The 14219-nt window shown below is 45.7% G+C and overlaps 1 protein-coding gene across 1 annotated transcript; it reads left to right on the forward strand.

Annotated features, from left to right (window-relative positions):
• LOC126996120 (sodium-coupled monocarboxylate transporter 1-like) lies at positions 1-13471 on the forward strand. Its single transcript, XM_050856322.1, has 12 exons — positions 1-150; positions 719-1644; positions 2707-2840; positions 4082-4270; positions 4560-4714; positions 5302-5442; positions 6438-6656; positions 7848-7966; positions 9456-9610; positions 11545-11777; positions 12225-12325; positions 12966-13471. Exons 2-12 carry the CDS (start codon positions 1395-1397, stop codon positions 13106-13108), a joined length of 1839 nt encoding a protein of 612 aa, XP_050712279.1. The 5' UTR covers positions 1-150; positions 719-1394; the 3' UTR covers positions 13109-13471.
• The last annotated feature ends 748 nt before the right edge of the window (positions 13472-14219 follow it).

Below are 14219 nucleotides of genomic sequence, written 5' to 3' on the forward strand. Positions count from 1 at the left end.
AACTCAGTGGACAGTGTGTCATCACTTGTGTCCCACGATTGTACCAGTCCCCTTCATCCCCTGACCGTATCTCCATCACACATTAACCTCGACCATTCATCACCAAGCTGCCATCGTATTTACATCTCGTCTCGTCTCGTCTCCTCTCAGGTCGGGCCATTTTCCTTCACCCTTCATGTTTTGTTTTGTTTTCATGATATTTTCTTCTTTATAATTATTTGTTCTGCTTTTCCTCTATTAATTTTTTTTTTCCTTTTTATAATTTCTTCCATAAATTTTCTTTTTTTATGACTTCTAATTATTTTTTTCGACCCTCCCTTTTTTCTTACTTCGTGAAATCTTTACACAAGTCTATCATCCTACTTAACAAAATGATTCACGGGTTGAAAAATTTTATACTATAAGGATAAGCCTCAACGTTTATATTTGCATTCCCTAGAAATTCGAAGATTGAAAATTGGAAAATGGCTCTTTGCTTTCGGTCCCATTTTCTTAATTTTGATATATGTACTTTGTCTCATTTTTTATCCTTTAATCTGTGAAGGATCACATCTACCAGCTTATCTCTTTGACGTTTTCATTACCTTTTTTCTATCTTTTGAATTATAAACTTCGTAGCTTATAAGTGTTTTCCCACTGAATTGTAAACGATTACATGACACGTCCCATCCCTTCACCTTCGTTCGTATCTTCATATATTCTTTTCTCGTTATCACAGGGCGCACATGACATGCTGATAGAAACCCAATGAAGAAGAATCTAATCTCGGACAGTGGCCTAAACAGCAATTACGAAACATTCTGCCCATAAACACGGACACAGACACTCACAGACATTCAAAGGCTAAGAAAATACACTGACAGAAACCCAGTGAGGAAGAATCGTACCTAGGATTAGCATCTTCAACCAACGAACATAGTGTCACGCCATCGTACATACCCATAAACTACAAGCACAAAAACTCACAGACACACAGCTTATAGAGACCAAATCAAGAAAAATCGAACCCATGACCAGCATCTTCATCAACCAACACATACGAATATCTGTGCTGCGCCAACGTACTTACCCATAAGCACAGACACACCTTCACGAACATATAAGAACATAAGAACGTAAGGAGGTTAAGGCAAAGAAAACAAGACTACAGAGACCCAGGGAGGAAGAATTTAACTCGAACCAGATTCTTCATCAACCAACACACGTGAACCTTTTTACCACACCTTCACATGCATGCACCCACAAACGCTGAAACTCTCAAAGACACAGGGAGGCTAAGAGAACGTACTGATAGTGACCCAGTAAAGATAAATTGAACCCGGACCAGCATCCTGATCAACCAACACACACACACACACACACACACACACACACCACCACAGACATACATAAACATGGGTGAAGGCAGTGGAGGCAGCGGCAGCAGTGGGCAGTTCACGGGGTGGGACTGGGCAGTGTTTGCGATCGCCCTTGTATTGTCGCTGGGCACGGGCGTGGTGGCAGGATGGATCAGCCGACGCAATGCACGGAAGGCGGACAACAAGAGCACGGCCGGGGAGTTCCTGATGGGGGGGCGAGCCATGAACCCCTTCGCTATAGCGCTCTCGACCATGATAGGCGCCATCTCCTCCGTGACTGTCGTGGGTGAGTGTTTGAAGGTGGAGTAGAAATAGTAGTAGTAGTTGAGGGAAGGCGGTGTTTTGAGAGGTCAGCGTGCAGGTTCCTGTCCCGCCCGCCGCGACAAACAAGCTTGCAATTTTTATCGGCGTCACAGACGCCGATCAACAGATTGTCCATCTTCTTGTTGTTCTCTTTAAGTTGTTTTCCTGGATTAACCATGCATTGTAGACATGACATTGTATAATACCATTTGTTAGCCCTGCTGAACCCTACAACAAGGCATTATAAACAAAGTCAGCTTTTTTTTTTTTTTTTTTTTTTTTTTACGTCTTGGCCTGTGGCGCCGGTAGGCCTTCATAGTGGGGCATGATGGTCGGCCCCAGCCCGTTGTGGCGCAGGCAAGTGTTTATAGTGGCGCCATCTTTACTTTTCAGCATTTTCCATTTTAGACCCCTAGTTGCATACTATAAATTGTTAGGGCTGTGTTGGAGGGTCATGCGACGCCGATCTAGCACAGTTATTGTGCTATTAACACTTGTTCAATCACCGCCGAGTGGACTAAGACTACCCACATGCTGTCCTGAAAACCATCTATCAACACGGACTCAAGATTTTCTCGAAAATTGCATAAAAACTGAGCTTCGGGGGCCAGCTTGAGCCAAGCAAGATGGCGCCCCTAAAAGCACTCGCCTGCGCCACTACAGACTGGGGCTGTCCACCAGGCCCCACCAAGAAAGCCTACCGGCGTCATAGACCAAGACGTAAAAGAAAAAAGAACGTAGTAATAATAGTAGTAGTAGAAGGCGTAGTAGGTGTTGGAAGAAGATGAAGAGGAGGAGTAGGAGAATTCATAAAACAGAGTATCAGATGGAAATAGAGGAGAAGGAGAAGGAATATTGATAGCGGAGGATGAGTGAGAAGAAGAGCAGAAGGAGGAGGAAGAGGAGGAGGATTATAGATATGAAGGAAGAGGAGGAATTTTCTTTCTCCCTCTCTCAGTCTTCTTTCCATCTATCTTCTTGTTTATCTATCTGTTCCTCTACTTATCTGTCTATCTATATCCTTCACTTTCTCCCACACACACAGGCAACGCGGCCGAGATGTACTCGTATGGAACACAGCTCTGGATGAACACGTTCGGCATGGCTCTCGGCTTTGTATTCGTGCACTTGGTTAATTTCACCGTATTCTACCCCCTCAAGATCATCAGCGTATACACAGTAAGTACAAGAACGAGGATGAGGAGTGCAGGAGTATAGGATGAGTATAGGAAGTGTATAGAATAAAGGCCGATTCACACTAAACCAGCACGTTTACGGGCGTGACCGTACCTGAACGGGACCGTAACGGACCGGCAACAGCATGTGTACTCACGCTACACCAGCACGTAAACGGCCCGGACTTGCACGGGACCGTCATGGGCCGGGAACAGCCTGCATTCACCCCGGGCACATCTCAGCTGTGCTAACCATATTCAAGAATATTAGTGACAATGACTTGGCAGTGATAGAACTTCTTATGGAAGAAGAGGAAAATGAAAATCTCCAAAAGAAAAACAAAAGACTTTGGGTTCATAAATCATTAAAGAAAAGGAGAACAGAAGGAAAATATGCAACACTATACAAATAACTGATGGACGATGAACAAAAATTCCATTAGTATTTCAGGCTGTCCAGACCTCATTCATGAGTTGCTAAATCTACTTGAGGATATCAGTAAAAGACAGTAAAAACTCAGGTCACACGTCAAGTGTAAGGACCACTACTTTGGGCCTTGACCACACCTCACCTCTGTTTATCCTCAGCAGCGCACGTCTGAATAGCTACACATTCTACATGAATGCATGAATATTAATTTCAAGCGAAGTTGGATATACTGACAAAATAAATTTTCATGAATACTATTATTGCTACTATATTTTTTTTAATATTGTCATTCATTGTTTCACTAAGAGAGAGAGAGAGAGAGAGAGAGAGAGAGAGAGAGAGAGAGAGAGAATATGCGGTGCTACGCTCCCCGAGGCCACGCCTGTCTGCTGTGCTGGTGCTGGTCGGTGACGGAAGCGTGTTCACACTATCCAACACTGGCAGGCTCCGGACCGGGCCGTACCGGCGCGGACCTGCAAAACATTCTCGCCGACAATCCCGACCGCCAACTGCTGGTGAAGGTCCGCGTCGGAGACGTGCAGGTCCGTAGCAGTGTAAACACAACAGTGTGTTTCCCATTGACGAATATTTTGTCGGCTCGGAACGGTACGTTCCGTGCCGGTCACTTTACGTATAGTGTGAATCAGCCTTAAGTATAAGAATAAGAATAACCGACTTCATTTCAGTCAGAAGTTACTATATTCAGGGTAAAAATTGGTTGGTAGGTAAGCAGGTCTGTAAATGGCTAGATAAATAGAGAGGGAGCAAGTAATTAGGTCCCTAGATGGGTAACTCATTCGTTCACTTCCCCGCAGTACATTGAACTGCGCTTCCAGTCCAAGGGTCTTCGGGCGTTCATGGTCGTCACAACATTCGTGGGCACTTTCTTCTACATGGGCCTGGTCGCGTACAGCCCCTCGCTGGCCATGGAGACCGTGACCGGCTTTCCCGCCTGGGTGTCCATCATCATCATGGGCGTCGTCTGCACTATCTACTCCTCCTGGGTGAGAGAGAGAGAGAGAGAGAGAGAGAGAGAGAGAGAGAGAGAGAGAGAGTTATATAATCTCTTTCCTAGGTGCTGTTACCTCTATCACCTTTCCCTTTGTCAAACTTCACTACATTTTATCACCATCTCTGTCACCACCCTTCATCATCACACCTTACCATCCACTTTCCCTCACCATCATCACCTCTCCTTCAACCCTCATCACAATCCCAGCTTCATCACCATCCCTCACCACCAGCAAATTTTCATCACCACACTTCACCACCACCTTCACCACTACTCCCCAGGGCGGCGTGCGGGCGGTGGTGTACACGGACATCCTGCAGGTGTTCGTGATGATGGGCGGCGTGGTGATGATCATCGCGACGGCCGTGGGGGAGGTGGGCGGCCTGGACAGGGTGTGGGACATCGCCTGGGACCATGACCGGGTGGAGCTGTTCAAGTGAGTGTGCAGGGCGGAGCATTAGCAAAGAACAGTCGGCCTTCACACTGATACATGAATTTATTTAAGTCTTTTCTAAGTGTTTGTCGTACTTGCACTCACCACACGACTGCCTGTCAAGCACATTTATCCTAGCTACCACTCCTTCCGTTATTCCCAATGATATGAATGATATGAATAATCTAAATAATGCACCTGACCTAAACCCATTGCTACGAGTCCTGCCTAAATCTTTGTCTTCCAAAACCTAATCAGTAATTGTTAGGTAGGGAAGGGAATGAGGAAAGGAAAGAGTACTCATCCACACCTTTTTCCCACTATTTCCTTAGAGGCATTTCTCTATAGGGAGGGAGGAAAGGAGGAAATGAAACAAGAATGTTGTGAAGTAGTTTGTCAGATAGGGATAAAGAGAAGAAAAAATGGAAGGGCATTAATCTACACCTTTTTTACTGTAAGGTGAGGAAAGGGAAACAATAAGCTGAAGAAGGAAGGGAAATAGTTAGTCAGGCCAGCGAATGAGGGAAGGGAAAAGGGGAAGGGCACCCATCCAAACCCATTATCTACTATTTTCCCCGCCACTCCCCCAGCATCGACCCTGACCCCCTCCAGCGCCACAGTCTCTGGCTCGTCACCGTGCAGGGCTACTTCTTCTCGTTGATCGTCTTCGGGATGGGCCAGCCGCAGGTGCAAAGGATCTGCTCCGTGTCCACCTGGAAGAAGGCCGTGGGGTGAGTGGCTGAGGGGAGAGAAAGAGAGAGAGGAAGGGGGAAGGGAGAAGGAGTGAGGGAGAGGGGGGGAGGAAGGGAGTGAGAAAGGAAAATCAAGGGAGGAAGAGGGGGAAGAAAGTTAGTGAAGGGGAGGAAGAGGGAAGGAGAGGAAGGGAAAGGGAGGGAAGGGGACGAAAGGAGGGGGTAAGAACAGAGAGAGAGGGAGATTGAACGGGAGAGAGAGAGAGCAGAAAAGACAGACGTATAGAGACACACAGATAGACAGAGAAAAGACGCACAGTTACACATTGTATCGTCTCCGCCAGTTCTTCTCCCTCGCACAAATGCTGTCCATATACAAGGACCTTGTCCGCCCTCGTATAGAGTATGCATCACATGTGTGGGAGGGCTCCACTCACACAGCTCTCATGGACATAGTTGAGTCATCAGCTTCCCTCTTCTTACCGACAGTCATCTACCTCTTAAATTCCGCCGCTATGCTGCCTCTCTATCTTCTACGATATTTTCATGCTGACTGCTCTTCTGAACTTGCTAACTGCATGCCCCACCCCCCACCCCACCCCCCGACCCCGCTGCACTCGACTTTCTACTCTAGCTCATCCCTATTCTGTCCAAACCCCTTATGCAAGAGTTAACCAGCATCTTCACTCTTTCATCCCTTACACAGGTAAACTCTGGAATAGCCTTCCTTCGTCTGCATTTCCTCCTGCCTATGACTTGACCTCTTTCAAGAAGAGTGTATCAAGACACCTCTCCACCAGAAATTGATCTCTCTTTTGGCCACTCTTTACTTTTGTCTGTTTTGGGAGCGGTAAGTAGCGGGCTTTTTTTTTTACACTTTTTGTTGCCCGTGAACCGTCTCCTTTGTTGTAAAAAAAAAAAAAAGACCCCTAAAAACGCCATCACCACTACCACCACCAGCACCAACACCAACCCCAACACTACCGATCCTCCTACCACCATCATAACCAACCAGTCTTTGTCTCCGTTCACAGCGCTCACTACCTCAGCCTCGCCATCCTCATCACCGTCTTCTCTCTCTGCAACTTCATGGGCATCGCTGTGTTTGCCATCTACGCTGACTGCGACCCCATGGCCACGGGGGAAATCGAAAAGCCTGACCAGATCGTTCCTTTCTATGTGATTGACCGGCTCTCGCGCCTGCCCGGCCTGCCTGGACTCTTTGTGGCCGCCCTCTATGCTGGCGGACTGAGGTGAGGCGAGGGAGAAGGAAGGAAGAGGATGGGGAAGAAGTTATGGAGCTGTAAGGGGACAGGGGAGCATATCAAGGTCTAATTTCTACTGTTCCATCTTTCTTAGCGCTTCTCCCTTTCCCTGCAGCTCTTGTGTTCTTTATTCTTTTCTGTTTTATTTTTTGTTTGTTTTGTTCTATCAGTATTATAATCATTTCATTTTTCCATACCTGCGTCTCGTAATGATCTCCGTAAAAGCTCCTCATCAGCTCCCATATCCTTCCTTGCAGCTTCTATTCACCTGTTCTCTCATTATTATCATCATTCCCTGTTTCCATACCTGTGCCTCCTTATGTTCTTCTTATACCATCTTCCTTAGTTCTCCTTCCCTCCCAACAACTTATACTCCACTGTTCTATAAGGCACTAATGTATGTAGGAACCTGTAGATGGAAATGAGAGGTATGTATGTGTCGCAACACAAGCTCTGTGTGGTGCCACCGTGTTTACGTCAGGTTGTTTTGAGAGTGGCGACAGATGGAGGAATTTGCCGATTGGACACCAGTCATCTCTTGCTTGTTTTGCTTTTGTTTTGGGTAACAACTGTGTGTTCTTTGTTAATGGTAGTTAGGCTCGCACTGTTACCTCGCTGTTCAGGACTGGAGTAACAGTAGTTACTGGACTTCACAAAGGTTGGTTGTGAGTCAGTTAGGTAACAAAAGGCCTTATATACCACAAGCTGTTTCTTGGATGTTATGTAGTATGGCCGAGCGGGTTACCGTCACTTTTGTCTTTCTCTCTCTCTGAGTTCTCTTCATACTTCTTAGTGTAAGTATAAATATTTATTATACAAACTTACACGTATTTACAGTCTCAGTGAGCGTGAGGAACCGCCTAAAGGCCGACCCAAAGAGACCGACCGTTCACCACCACCGCCTCTTCTCTGCCTTCTGTCTCTCGAGGTGGCGGTCTTCCCGGTTCCATCTGTCGACACTCAAAACAACCTGACCTAGTCTAAACACGATGGCACCACACAGAGCTTGTGTTGCGACACATACATTCCTGTCATTTCTATCTACATGATCCTGTATACATTAGTGCCTTACTGTTCATCATCCTTCTCTGTTTCTTTAACTATATATACCTCATAAGTTCTACTTTCTACAGTCTACAGTCTACACCATCGTCCTCAGCGCTCCCTCCCTCCCCACAGTTCGTACTCGTCGCAGATCAACGCCGTGGCTGCCGTGCTATGGGAGGACTTCTTCAAGAACTCCAAGTGGGTGGCGGGGATGCGGGAGGATCGGAGGAACTACGTCAATGTGGTTGTGAGTGAGTCTCTTAGTCTCTTTATCTTTATCCCTTTGTTAGTTCACTTGTCTTCTACTCTCGACTCCTGCTCGTTGAGGGGTTTGGTCTTTTTTTACTTCCTTGTTTTCTATAGTGTTGTCTCATTTTTTTACTGCCTCTGCTTCTTGCAGTTCTTTATTTTTTCTTGTGTGTGTGTGTGTGTGTGTGTGTGTGTGTGTGTGTGTGTGTGTGTGTGTGTGTGTGTGTGTTTAACTTCTTCCTCCATTCAATATAGATTTTTCCTACTTGGTGTCCTTCAGCGCCTCAAAAACTCAATATCTCCACCTGTCAACTCGACACAATTTTCCAAAAACTTATCCCCTATTCTTCGATAACACTCAGCTGTCACCTTCAACACTAAATATCTTCGGTCTTTCCTTAATTCAAAATTTTAACTAGAAACGTCATATCTCCTCTTATTAAATCAGTTTCCTCGAGGTTGGGCGTTCTGTATCATCTCAACCAGTTATTTTACCCTTCCCAGATGCTCTCCATATACTGGGGCCTTATCTGTCCTCGTATGGAGTATGCATCTCATGTTTTGGGGGGCTCCCCACACACAGCTCTCTTGGACAGAGTGGAGTTTAAAGCCCTTCGTCTCATCAATTCCTCTCCTCTTACTGAGTCTTTTATCTCTTAAATTCGTCCGCAATGTTGCATCTTTTATCTTCTATTAATTTTTATATTTTGAGTGCTCTTCTGAACTTGAAAACTCCCTAGAAATCCCCTCCTTCCCGCGGCCCCGCTGCACTCGAGTTTCTACTATAGCTCATCTTTATACTGCCCAAATACCTTATGCAAGAGTAACCAGCATTTTCATTCTTTCATCCCTTTCACTGATAAACTCTTGAACAACCTTCCTTCGTTTGTATTTCCTCCTACCTACGACTAGACCTCTTTCAAGAGGAGAGTATCAAGACACCTCTCCACCCGAAATTGACCTCTCTTTTAGCCACTCATCTTTACTTTCTTATATAGGAGCAGTGATTAGAGGGCTTTTTTTTTACTTGTTTTTGCCCTTGAGTTGCCTCCTTTACTGTAAAAAAGTCTCCCCATCATATATATATATATATATATATATATATATATATATATATATATATATATATATATATATATATATATATATATATATATATATATGTGTGTGTGTGTGTGTGTGTGTGTGTGTGTGTGTGTGTGTGTGTGTGTGTGTTTTCTTTCACCTCTCTCCCTTCCTCCTCTCTTTCTCTTTTCCTCCTCCATTCTCCTCTTCATTTTCAGATACCTCCCTTTCCCCTTCACTTGTCCTTCCCTTTCCTCTCTCTTTTACAGTCTTCTCTCCCACTATGTACCTCCCTTCACCTTCCCCTCCTTCTCCTCTCCCTTCACATACCTTCCATCACATTCTTCTCTTCCTCTCTTTCCTCCATTGTCTTCTCTCCCGTCACCTACCTCCCTTCACCTTCCACTCCCTCTCTCTACCCCACAGGCGTGATAACAGGCATGGCGGGCGTCGTGGCTGGCCTTATCTCCACGCAGGTCGGCGGTGTGTTCCAGGCGTGCCAGACCATATTGGGGACCATCAACGCGCCCCAGCTCGGCCTCTTCCTGCTGGGGATGATGTGTCCCTTTGCTAACACCATTGTGAGTGGCTCAGGGACCGGGGGAGTTGAAGGGACGGAAGAAATTATTGAGCTGTGACACTTTTGTATTGGTTTTGTGTTTTTTCCTCTCGTTCCTCCTGCTGTTTCTTCTTGTTTTTCTTCATATTACTATTATTTCTATTTTCTCTTTTTGTTCCTGTATTTGATGTTGGTGTTGTTGGTGTTCTCCTCCTCCTCCTTCTTCTTCTTCTTCTTCTTCTTCTTCTTCTTCTTCTTCTTCTTTTCGGCGCCATATGACCCCGCAGTTGCGGCGCCAAGATAGGACGCTCCAATAATCATCATCATCTTCTTTTTCTTCTTCTTGTTAAAGCTCCTGTCACACCATCACGACCAAGGACGGCAAACGCGCCAAGGCCTGACTCGTAACGGCTTTATCGCCGAGGCCGTGGTCACACAGTCATGATCATGACTCCCGGCGCCCTCCCGACGTCGGACCACGCGCCAACAGTTTTAGAATGTCGAGCTGCCAGACGTGCGTTACGACCATCGTAAGTAGATCCCCTTGAGTGCCGACCATTGCCGACGTCGAAACGACGTTGTTACGACTTTGTTGAGATGGACATCCGACGGTCGTAGCTTCCATCGCCGACCGATTGGGGTATTGTCACAGACTCTGGCCTGACCGCGCCACGATTTCTTGGTGCAGCTGGCGGGCTGGCGGCGAGTGTACGTCGATCGCCCGCCGACCCATCGCTGACCTATCCCCGACCCCTCCCCCCTCTTTGAAGATAAAAGTGAGCTATTGGTGGCCGTCGACGACACGGCGTGCCAATCCGGCCCAGTGTTGCCAAGTCCCCGACTCCCCCCAGGCCCGCTGGGGGGCAGTCGGCGGCCAGTTGCCTCGCGGACCGCGGCACGCCGACGGTCAGCCTGCAAGCTGTCTTGAGGCTTGATTCAGGTCACCGACTCATTAAAATTCGACGAACGCCCGCCGAGTGGCCGGGGCATGATCGCCGCGTGGTCCGGAAATGGTCTAGGCATTGTCGCCGTATTCTGATTCTGCCGGCGAGGAATTTCAACGTTTTTTTTTTTTTTTTTTTTTTTTAAGAATCCCCCCAAATTCTTGACAATAATCGGCTGTCCCGCGCAAGCCGCGGCGGAGCAGGGTACGGCCACTTATTTGCTGGCTGCACCTTTTAGGCCTTTGGTGATGACCATTTCCTGACCTTTCCATGGGTAATCCTGCCAGGTGAGGGTGGACATAGAGTTCACGAGGTTACTGTTGTGTTACTGCGGCACCACAGAACATTTTAAAGCATCATTGTAGGATAAATAAGAACTCTCCGGTATGAAAACATCATCGTCATCATTAGAGACAGGAAAGTGAAACTATGCCATTTGTTTATTTTTTTTGCGCGAAAAAGACGTTTTAAGAAATTTCGTCGAATACATAGACGCTAAGCAGATAGGAAAATGTTCTTAATGAACTATAGATCTAACAATAGTGACTAAACTAACGCGTGTTGTCCTCGATGAGTGACAAATGAGACATAGTGTTGATTCATCCAGTCATATGAGCAAGAAAGAGTGTTCTGGTGAATCACGGCTGGGAGGTGAAAAACAGTCTCAAGAATATCAGATATCACCTGATGACGCGATTATGCGCGGACTGCGGACCGATTCTTGACAGAGTCTGGTCGTGCCAAGAATTTTTAGTGCATGAGCTAAAAATTCATGGCACATCCCGACACAGCCGAACAGCGTCTAGACTCGGCGGCATGCCGGCGATTTTAGTAGCTGACCATGAAAAATTACCATTACGACTTGGGTCTTTGTGCGTTTGTCGTCCTTATTCGGGTAGGTGTGACAGGGGCTTTAGTATAAGTATTCGTATTAATATTTTTATTATTAGTATTAGTCTTTTTTTATTATTATTATCATTAAACACCTCCTCCTCCTCCTACTCCTCCTTAGGGCGGTTTGGTGGGCCTGGTGGTGTCCTTCGCCTTCAACCTCTGGGTCACTGTCGGCGCCATGTTCTCGGGGGTGTCCACGCCCTACCTCGACTTCTCCGACGAGGGATGCAACGCCACCACCTCCACGGCTACCGACTTCCCGTTTTCTTCTGATTCTTCTTGGTTTTCCTCCTCCGTTTTCTCCTCTTCCACTTTGTCTCCCTTTGCCTCCACCACCGAGAGCCCGGAAGAGTAAGTTTGTTTGTTTTTCGGCATTTTTTTATTTTTGTTTTAGTATGTTGTTTTAATGTATTGCTTGACTGTTTCATTTTTCTTGTTTTTTAGATTGAGTGCTTTATCCTTTGTTTGTCATCTTTTATTGATTCTTTTGTTTTAACTTTTTTTATTTTAATGATTTTTTTTATTTTCTTCTTGTTATATTGATGGTTTTCTCTTTCATTTTGTTATCTTGATTTTTCTGTTGTTGTTGGTTTTCTTGTATTGATGTTTTACCGATTTATTTCCTTCTTAAACTTTTTTTCCCTCCTTATTTTTTTGTTTGTATATCTTCTCGTCCTATTAATTGTTGATGACTGCATATTCTAGTTTTCCTTTCTGGAGATATTTTTATTTCTCACTCTCTCGCTCTCTCTTAGTCTCCCTCTTTCTCTCCTAATATACCTTCGTCTCTCCCTGCAGCCCGGACGTGTTCCCCCTCTACCTCCTCTCTTACACCCTCTACTCCTTCTGCGGCGTCTCCATCACCGTCTTCGTGGGCTCCATCGTCTCCCTCCTCACCAGTAAGTCACCAGATAGTCTCTCAAGCAAAAGGGAAAGACATATAGTTCATAAAGTTAGTTTAGTTGAGTTAGTTAGTTGGTTCACAAGGTTATAGTTCACAAAGTCAGTTTAGCAAGTTTAGTTTAGTTAATTAGCTAGTTTGTTAATTAGTTAGAGGTAAAAATGTGTCACTAGTGAAGTTGGTTTGGTGATACTTCGGTAAGTCAAGGGAAACGAACAGGACCACCGAGGCCACGTGCAGCTTTAGAGTATTCCCCTTTTTACTCACCGTACTTGGGAAATAGTGAAGTTTGCAGGGACGATTTAATTAGGCCTCAAAAACCCACGACTTTCTCAGATGATTCGTTTCATTATTTTTTTCTTGTGGTGTAAGTGAAGGGACGAGATTGTTTAGTTTTAACGTTGATATAGACCCTCCTATTCTCACCCTCACCTGTTTTCAGTCTCATTAAATTACGATGAAATATTTATGTGTTGAGAGTTAGTAGTTTAGTTTCACCATTAAAACCGTTCTCACTCTCATCCTCACCTTATTCTCATTAAGTTTAAGCGATGGTGAAATATTTACTTCATGAGAGTTATTGGTTTTATCTCACCATTGAAATCATCCTCCCCATCCTCCGTCACCTGTCCCATCAGAGCCGTGGTCAACTGAGAGGACCGGCAAGATCTACGTCCACCCGACCTTTTACGCCCTGCAGCGGAGGTGGGAGAGGCGGCACGCTGCAAAGGACCCGCCCTCCACCAGCAGCCAGAACTTGGTGCCGCTGGAAAAGTACTGAGAGAAGAACAGGAGGAGTAGTAAGAGGAGAGGGGCTTGAGGGGAAGGTGTGCCTAGGTAATGATTCACTTTTGAATTTTTTTTAGTAGTGGTGGTGGTGGTGGTGGTAGTAGTAGTAGAAGTAGTGGTGATGGCAATAGGAAGAGAGATTGGTGGTGACGGTGGTCGTGATGGTGGTGGTGCATGATAGTGGTGGTGGTGGTAACAATGACCGATGTGATGGTACCTGTAATGGTGACAACGGTGGCGGTAGTATTATTGGTGGTGGTGGTGGTGATGGTGGTAGTAGTGCTGTTGGTGCTGGTGTAATCTAATATTTATAAAGAATCTAATTTATGTAACACTAATAAACCTTAGACGTAGATTGCTATGCTCTTCCTTACCTGCTTTTTTTTGTGTGGTTTTTTTTACCTTTGTTTACGTGTAGCTGACCTGTATGTGCTAGTGTCGTGTGTGTGTGTGTGTGTGTGTGTGTGTGTGTGTGTGTGTGTGTGTGTGTGCGCGCGCACCCAACCGTCACTTGCCCCGTGGTTGTCGTGCATCTGACAGCCAGTCTGCAACAAGACTGACAGATGACCATGAGTCCAGTGTGTGTCAGTAAGTGATTCAAGGAAGTTGCTGTAACGGAAGATGATCTTTTTTTTTTTTTTTTTGTCGCTCGCCTCTCTTTACATACATTTTCCTACAATAATGACTGTAACCTCAAGTTGACAGTGACAAAATCGCAACGATACTGGCCGTGTACAAGGAGAGAAAGCCTCTAAAAGACATTTCAAATAATACAGGAGTTTCACTGCGAACAGTACAGTGCTGGGTCAAGAGATTTCAGGATGGTGGCGGCATCTCACTACCACGACACAAAAAAACATCCTGTGTGTGTGTGTGTGTGTGTGTGTGAGTGGTCAGAGTGCGGGTGTGGTGACCCCTAGACCTAGGTTCGAGTCCCACTGAAAAACGCTGATTTTTCAAATCATCGTTGAGTGGCGGAAGATCACACAAATGCTGCCCAAATCTTCAATCAACCCTAACTTCAGCGACTTCGTTCAAGTGGAGTACCGGGAGGAAGCATGGGCCAAGCAAGAGTCATATCATGGCAGCCCCTATAAATAAAA

The sequence above is a fragment of the Eriocheir sinensis genome, chromosome 9 (assembly GCF_024679095.1).
Source record: "Eriocheir sinensis breed Jianghai 21 chromosome 9, ASM2467909v1, whole genome shotgun sequence".
Taxonomy (NCBI): domain Eukaryota; kingdom Metazoa; phylum Arthropoda; class Malacostraca; order Decapoda; family Varunidae; genus Eriocheir; species Eriocheir sinensis.